General features: G+C 39.3%; 1 protein-coding gene across 1 annotated transcript; it reads right to left on the reverse strand.

Annotated features, from left to right (window-relative positions):
• Nucleotides 1–1,705: 1,705 nt before the first annotated feature.
• C19H17orf75 (chromosome 19 C17orf75 homolog) lies at nt 1,706–8,434 on the reverse strand. Its single transcript, XM_048064646.2, has 10 exons — nt 7,881–8,434; nt 7,537–7,617; nt 6,960–7,085; nt 6,385–6,525; nt 6,122–6,179; nt 5,329–5,448; nt 4,636–4,700; nt 4,378–4,514; nt 3,798–3,901; nt 1,706–3,227 (listed from the first exon to the last, which is right to left on the reverse strand). Exons 1-10 carry the CDS (start codon nt 8,009–8,011, stop codon nt 3,018–3,020), a joined length of 1,173 nt encoding a protein of 390 aa, XP_047920603.2. The 5' UTR covers nt 8,012–8,434; the 3' UTR covers nt 1,706–3,017.
• Nucleotides 8,435–8,538: the final 104 nt, after the last annotated feature.

Genomic DNA, 8,538 nt, shown 5'->3' on the forward strand with positions numbered 1-8,538 from the left:
TCTATGCAGGATTCAACTCTTCCTAGTAGTTTTCTGTGTTTAATTGAGCTTTCTGAGGCATTTAAAGTTCTTTATTCACTAGCTGTGGAATTTCTGCAAAAGGGTAAGTAAGGTAGGTTTTCATCTATTTTTGTCCGTTAGTACAGGAACTGGTTTCTGTTAAAACTATATATTTTTCTAGCCGGTTAAAATAATTTTAGAAAGGCAAACCGAAGGACAGATTATTACCAATTCCAGAAAATCTGTTGCAGGAAAGGAGCCAAAAGTTGGCAGCCTTGGGACTCATCCTTGATCATACAAACTCATACAACTCATTATTTTATTCCCATAACTCCAATCATATGCTGTATAGTAAGCACTGCTCTTAAGTGTTGGAAAGAGAAATACTAATTGGTTTATATGCTACTTCTCAAGGGGGAGGGAGGGAGAGACAGACAAAAAAAAAAAAGAAACCAGACCCCGATCTTTCAAACTGTGAGAGGTCTCTGTCAGCTAAAGGTAAACTTGCATTCTTAACACGTCTGGTTTGCTGCTCCCCATCCCCTGCCCCAAGGGTTTTAAGTCAAATCCTAAAAACTGCAATATAAATCTTACAGGTTTGAAAATTAAGCAAAATAGCAAAGTCACTGTAAAGCTGATAAAAGCAAAGTGATGGTAAAACAAAGGCTGCAGAAAGCAGTTACATTTTTCATGCCAGCCACCTTCAGTGCTAGCAAAATTCAGCAAAAGCAATTCGCAACAGAAAAAGCTGTTACTGCAGCTTTCCAGTTGTAGTCTTTTTATAAGAGCGTGTAAATTCAGTGGGACTGATACTGATCAATTCATTACCTTGTAGAGGAGAAGCCTGAACTACAGTAAGGAAAGTTTTATAGGTGAAGGTTAAAAATATCTGGATTTTAAAGTAATATGTGATCACTGATATAGCAAATAAAACAAAAATCTAATTTAAATGAGTGTAGTACAGGCTACAGGATGATAAGATAACTCAGGTTATAAAGGACCTCACCAGCTCTCTAGTCCAACCTCCTGCTCATGAGGACAGAGGTTGTTCAGCACTTCATCCAGTTTGTTCATGAAAACCTCCAGGGATGAAGACTACATTAAGTAAGTGTTTCTGGTTGCAGCTCAGGAAAGGTTTATCACCACCTTGCTGTGACTGACTTATGCTTTTGTAAATATTAAAGCTATCGCATGTAATATCTGGCCTTGTAGGGTTCTGTGGCCTAACTTTCCTCTCAGCTGGAGGCACAAGGACAGGAGAGTATGAGTAGGATGATTTTCTTATGCTACTGCCAGATTCCAGCTACCAGTTTTTGGACTTTTTTTTTTTGAGCACTTAACTCCTGATCAGGCAAAATACTAAATGATCAGTGCTCCAACTTTGCTAAAAACATGTAAGAGCAGCAGACAGTGACGTTTTATTGAGAGGTATTGTTTCACTCATTCATTAATACCCTGAAGGAAAACACTATTACTCCTCAAGGCTGATACAGATGAGAGTAAATTTTTTTCAAATACTTTTATTTTCTTCTCTGACCTTCCCATATATGTTACGTGTCACCCCTGCTGTCACTATGACAGTTGCAGACTCCTGCACATTACACTAGCACCTCCACTAGCAACTCCCCTCCATTGTGTGAATGAAGTATTTTAAAAGGAGGCATCAAGGACAACACTCACGTGTAATTCACTGTAGACACACTACTAAGGATTTGAATACCTTTTATTGTAAGCCTTATTATAGGTCCAACACAGCACCGTCACCGGAAAGCTTTTGACTTATCACAGTATACAGGACTGGCAGAACAAACAAACTTAACTGCATCAGGGAGATTGTTATAGTTGGTGTTTCAGGCCTTGAATGGGAGAGTTGTTCAAATGTTCCAAGTTAGGCATTCAAACACCCTCTGCTGCAAAGGAAAGCAGTAGGCACTTTTGCTTATATCAGATTGCAGAAATAGTCCTCAATTATATGGTCACCCAGAGACCTTGCTAGTTTTGATTCCATCTGTAGGCAAAGATATTCAAGTATTCTATTGTCTGAATGTCCCATGATGTGGATAAGAATTCATTGCTGAAATACAGTCAAGTGTTTTCAAGTCTGAATAATTGATTTGGAAACTTAGTTTACTTCAATTTCTGAAAAAGCTTCTATTAAGTTAATATTGCACCTACAAAATCTTCAGAATTAATTACTCACTACTGGAAAACGATTATTTTCAATTTTGCAAACTGGGTACTAGGAATGTACAAAGAAGATCTTGATCACAAAAAATGCAAACTAATGAAGAATTTAATTCATCATCTAGCCTGGGAATTTAACATGCCTGACCAGCATATATATACATTGATAGAAGCACATGCAAACTGATTCCTAAAACTCTGTTCAGTCTTCAGGCAATTCTGTTTCCTATCAATTAACAAGTTGCTTATTTAGTAGGAGAACAAACTGCTGCTTTGAAAATAGAACGTAGAAACTAGCTACAGACTTGTTACCCCTGTTCTCTTATATGAAGAGACAATGATGAACTCATTTGTTATGATTTATCCAAATGTTTGTGCTTCTTTTTCTATTAAAACTAACCAGATCTTAATGATTAGACATGATAATTTCAAATATATTTAAAATAGCTAGAACACCGAAATGCTCGTGAGCTAAGGGATTTTTCTTTTCCATACAATGACAGTAAAAACAAATGTCATGACTTTGTCAGAAAAAGAACACAAGTCATTTGGAGAATCTGGTAAGCACTGAAAACCATGCGTGAGTTTGTAAGATCTGGTGTAAATCACATTAAAACACAATTACACATTTTAATGTGTAAATCACAATAAAAAAAACTCATACTGCTTTCTCCAAAAAAAAAAAAAAGTAGTTGAAATTGCAACTTAGGTTTGACTTGGGTAATACTTGTAAATATAAATTAAAATTTCTTCAATAGTGAAACTAAGCTGCAAAGAAGAAATTAATGATTTATACAATACCCTCCAACAAGTGTCGAATAATTTAGATAATTTTAAGCCACTGCTGTTTCTCTCATGAATTCCTCAAGGACAGTCACTACATTTCTGGCTTCTGGCATTTCTGCATGTTCTACTTTAACAATCTTCAAAAGGATGTCTCCACTGCCACAGTTCTTTAAAAACATATAACACTTGAACAAGGCGTAGTGGTTCATTTCAGCCTGTCGAATAAACCTCTTCAGGTTGTTAATGTCTTGTATAGCCTGGAAAGACAGTTATAGAGAATTTTCTTATCCTTCTACATGGAAAGAAAATAACATAGAAAAGTGCAGGAAGAATAGCAGTAGAAGTAAAGAATTTTATACTACTATTCAAGAGTAATGTAAGAATTGAGTAATGTCATTGATGGATATTACCGCTATTACTCTAACAATGCAGAAGATGTGGACATTATCGAGTTGCAGTATCAAGCATTTACCTCTTCTATTATGACAGGTCACCTAAGTATAAAAAACTGAATGCATATTACCCAATTATACAATACTGTATGTACAAAGCTCAAACTAACACTATTTTAAGGGAAAAAAAAAGTTTTTATTTGAAACAGGAGAAAAGGCCTTTGGAGTACTTGCTGAAGAAACTTTCATGCTGCTTTACATTCTAGTCTTGTCAACTACAGTAAGCCAGTTCTAAAATTAAACTTTAGAGGTAATTAGTCAATGATGTACAGACATTGTAAGTAACCTAAAACTCTTCTTTGGTGCAAAAGCAGTAACCTTGTCCCTCAATAACCCGTTGTCTGTTCCAGGTCTTTAACAAATATGAACAGTTACCTTCAATTTAAAGTTTTCCAAAATCTGCCGGAAGAGAAATGGATTTCCACCTTCGGCACCGTTTACAAAAGCATGCATCCAGTCCTCACAAAATCTGTTGCTCCCTGTTATGTGTTCAGGAACACAGAAATGAGCAAAAAGGAAATGGGCTCAACATAGATATATAACTGCATTCACCTTGTTTAAGTGCTCTTGTACATCAACCGGTAATAATATACCTGGGTCAGGAGTTAAGACTTAAGAAAAACAGTACATGTAGAAAAGCAAACATAGATACAACGATTATATGAAATTCTGTTCTGATTGTTGAATTCAGAACTTTTTTTTTTCTGGTTGGATTTTTTACAATAATTTTGCAGCTTCCCTGAAGTGTAAAAATCATAGTTTCATGGTCTGCAAACTACCACAGGTTAAAAAAAATGGTCTGCTACCTCACAGGTAAACAGGTGTTCTAGTTTCCAGACAGAAACCAGACTTTCTGGGCATAAATCTGTGAGCTGCTGAATATCCTCAACTACTTCTAAGGTTAAGGGTTCTCAGCAGCTGAGGGATACAAGGGGGATAACAGCTGTAATCTCACCTGCATTGTGCAGCTGAGGCTGGGGTCCACTACAGTCCAAAATCATTGACTTGTGCTGTTCCTCAGTCATGGCAATGCACAAGGAGGTCATTGTGCCTTCCTGAACAAGTCCTTGGAGACTGGCAGCTGCCAGAAACCTGACACAAAAAGCTCTTGTGAACTGCTTGTTTCTATAGTTTCAGAACAGCAAGAACAGGAAGGTGTCATACAAAGAAGCCAAGTTATTCACAGGTACCTTCATTTCAAAAGTATCCTTACCTGTTAATGTCTTTTTCTGTTCTTTCATCTGCATTTTTTACTTCCACGGGAGTATAACTCAATGCCTTAAAATGAACAAACAAAAGTTAAAAAGCTAAATGCAACTTGGATATTACTTCTATTGCTATATTGTAGTTACTAGCAATAAGTATGTAACATAGTACTTTCACATTTACTGTTTTCAGAATAAGAGTAGAAAGGAAATATTCCATATCATAATCATTGCAGCTGTCTTTGCATTCAGAAGAAATACACTGGTTACACTTTATTAGCTATTCCATCCAAAATCTTCTTAAACTCACGGGCTAATGCTAGGATTAATTTTATTTTTTTGTACCAGGGAATTACATGAAGCATACAGGCAATGTAACAGCCCTTTTGACTCACAGGGATTATAGCAAGGACAGCTTGCTCAGACCACGTCTAGTTTTCTCATTCTACTTGGACACTACTAAGTAATTTAAAACTAGTTAACTACAAAAATTACAGTTTATTGAGTCTTGATGAAAAAAATTGCTAAGCATCCTTAGCAATAAAGCAGGAAAGAAGAACTTGTCCTGAACTTCAAAACAAATGGTGTTCCTTATTTACTCCTGTTTGAGAAAGCAAATGTAAGAAACATTTTAAACACGTTACAGTCACTGAGATGTCTTCTGAACCCTTTTTAGTTACCCAGTTTGAAAATACACTTACAGCATGTAACAAGAAGGTGAGTTTCTCCTGAAAGAGCTGTACTACTCTTTGAATAGGGCATATGGAATTCTCAAACCAGCTTCTCAAATAGGGGTTAACATAGGTCTCCAAGTTTTTTTGCTGTAAAAAGTTGAAACATCAAAGCTTTTAACTACAAATTAGATTTCTACACAAATAGAAGCCTGTTAATAATTTATTAAACCTAAAATATTTGAATATCAAATCCTTTTTCATTTCAAACAATACTAGACTAAAATAATGAGTTTGACATTTAAAGCTACACCTTTTGGAATATAAGCTACGAAGGATTTCACATTTCAAATAGTAGAAAAATCTGTAATATATTAGCAGATCTACTGAGCAAAGAGAGTGCACCAGCAGACAGGATGAAACAGTAACTTAAAACACATAGTTTCCGTTAGAAGAATTGTGACAAGACCCACCAATAAAAATCCTTCTTTAATGTTCAGAAGTGGTAAAAATCTAAGTGGACATGGATAACTTTCCTGTAGACCATTATATTTTATTAGTCATTCTTCTCTCTCAAGCTAGCTACAGGTAACCTTTACGCAATTTATGACTGACAAAAAAAAATCTTTTTTTTTTTCCCCTTCTAACCTGCGTGGCTGTCAGTACTTAAGACATTCACAATCTCTGCAGTGAAGCTAGTATGTATCTCTCCCAGAGTTTTGTCCCTATATAATTCTTCTGGACTGCTTGAGTAATAAATTTGTTTAAAAAGTCATATTCACTACTCAAAAAAAAGAAAAAAAAAAGAAAAGTTAGACCTTACCTCCACATCAAGGCTTAGCTTGAGACTTTGAATGTATTTGTCCAGCTCAAGTCTGAAAGTATCTTCTTAAGGAAAATAAGATACATCAGCTAAAATCTGTATTTTGCCCTTTCAGGACATGGTTGTTACTGACATTTTCAGTTATGTACTGGAACATATGCACAAATGGGCTCATTTCAAGCAGGAAACGGACAAAAAGAGAACATCGTTTTTACACCATTTCTCTATCCACACAGATAAGGAGCGTAAAAAGGTAAGGATATAGTTCCAGACCTTTCTCTGAGCCACCCAGGAAACAAACCACATATTCTGAAGCATTTATGTCCGATTCCAGTATTGGTGTTTCTAGAAGATTTTCTTGTTTCAAAAGACAGTAATAACAACCAACTTTATATTCTGGTATGCTGTGCAGTAAAAAAAAAAAAATAGTTAAAGGTACGTTACTTTAAATTAATGTGAAAACTGGACATATGACTTCAGTAAGTAATTTTCAATCCCAGCACAGGAGGCTCTCATAGTCACACACAGAACTATCTTAGATCTTCTCTTTTTTCGTTCTACAGTACACTAAGAGTAGTTTAATTGGAAATAGTCATAAATACAGGTAACAGTTTTTAAGTACGCAAGCCATAAATTATTTACTATGGAAGTTTTCTCAAAGCTACCCAGAAAAAGAGAAAAGTACTATTTGTGTACAGCTGTTATTAACAGCAGCAATAGACTGAGAACATGTAATTACAACTAAACTTAAGTCCAAAAGTAGATAGCAAGGTGTGCAATGCTGACAGTATTTCCTAGAGCTTCTCATTCATAAATAATTTTTAAAGGCATGTTTTACCTCAAATCCACAGATGCTACATTTCCCATCCCTTCAAAAAGGGCTCCTTTAGTCAGACGCTTAGCAATAAAACTACGCAATTCAGTTTCTGCTTCAGTTGGTAAGTTAGTGTCCAGCAAGGTGAGGCTTTAAAAAGCAAGATGAAATCATTAGCAAAAAGCAAATGTAACTGTTTTGTTTCTCTAAACAAGAGCAGAACTACTTGCTTGCAGTCATCACCTGCTTCTAGAAGGGAGACCACTGTGATCTCTCCCTGGCTTACAGATAACTCTCTGACTTCTGGCCCATCAGAAATGCATTCAGTGGTTTGTCCACTAGACCAGAAGTCTGGAGCTGTGGTGTCAGCTGATGCTGAACTCCTGAGCATCTATGACAAAGTCACGGGCCCTCTTCATTTCTGTTTCTGTAGTTGTAACAGAGCAACAACCATATTGCACAGCTTGTCGAAACATAACTTGTCAAATTAAAATTGGTTACAATTTTTAGTTATATATTATCTACATTAGAACAACAATATGGCAAAGACATCAAAATGGGATGTAACAGATGATTATGTAGTTCTGCAGATTGGCTTTACCTGAAATCTTCGCTGGAGGGTGTCTCTGCCGCTGCACTGCCGGGACTGCCATCCCCACTGTCTGCTCCCTGCTGTGAAGATCTTAAAATCAAGGAATTCTTATCAGTTTTAGTTTTTTACAGCCATAACATACAGGCAGAACAGGCAGTGGGGAAAGGTACTGCCTGGGGGCGTTTTAAAGCGGGAGCAGGAAACGAGGATATTATCAGACGGAAAAAAACAGAACAAAATCTTGTGCAGGAGAGCAAAAAAAGCGAAATCGAGCAGCTGGGAACAGAAGAGGCCTGGAACCGGCCTCCCCGCGGGGCGGACCAGTGGCACACCCGCCTCGCAGGGCCCCTCACCTGCGGCTCCGGTAGCCGTAGAGGCTGTGGTAGGTGCTGCCGTGCCGCTCCGGCCGCCGCTCCTCTCCGGCGCCGCCCTCCTCGCTGCTCTCCAGCTCCCGCTCGTCGCCATCCGGCAGCGCCGGCAGCATCCCGGCCCCCGCCGCCCCTCAGCCGCCGCCCGGCCCCTGCGGCCGCCGCTCCCCGCCCCTGATGCCGGGCAGGGTGGCGGGGAAGGGGCGGGCGGCCCGCGGGGCTGCGCCTCAGCTCGTCCCGCCCGCCCCGGGAGGCGGTAACGGGCAGCCACCATTAGAGCAGGGCGGCTGGGGGGCAGCTGCCGCCTGCGGAGCGCTGCGGCTGCTGCGTTAGTGCCATTTATTGAGAAACACGAGGGGAGCGATACGGAACCCGGGCCAGTAAACCTTCATCACGGCCCAAACCGCTATACCGAGCGGTTTAAGAGCGAGCAGCTTTTTGCCCGCTCTGGTTTGACAGAAAAACCCCCAAACCAACAGTTTCTCGCTAACACCACGCAGGAAAACGCGAAACTCCCCCACCGACCCCTCAGCAGAGGCTGAGACAAAATGGCGGCCCCGCTGCACCGTCCTGGCCCTCTCCCTCTCACCCCCCCCACCCCGCGGCATGCCGGGACCGCCGAGCTGCGGCGGGCACAGCCGGC

The sequence above is a fragment of the Anser cygnoides genome, chromosome 19 (genome assembly GCF_040182565.1).
Source record: "Anser cygnoides isolate HZ-2024a breed goose chromosome 19, Taihu_goose_T2T_genome, whole genome shotgun sequence".
NCBI classification, from domain to species: Eukaryota; Metazoa; Chordata; class Aves; order Anseriformes; family Anatidae; genus Anser; species Anser cygnoides.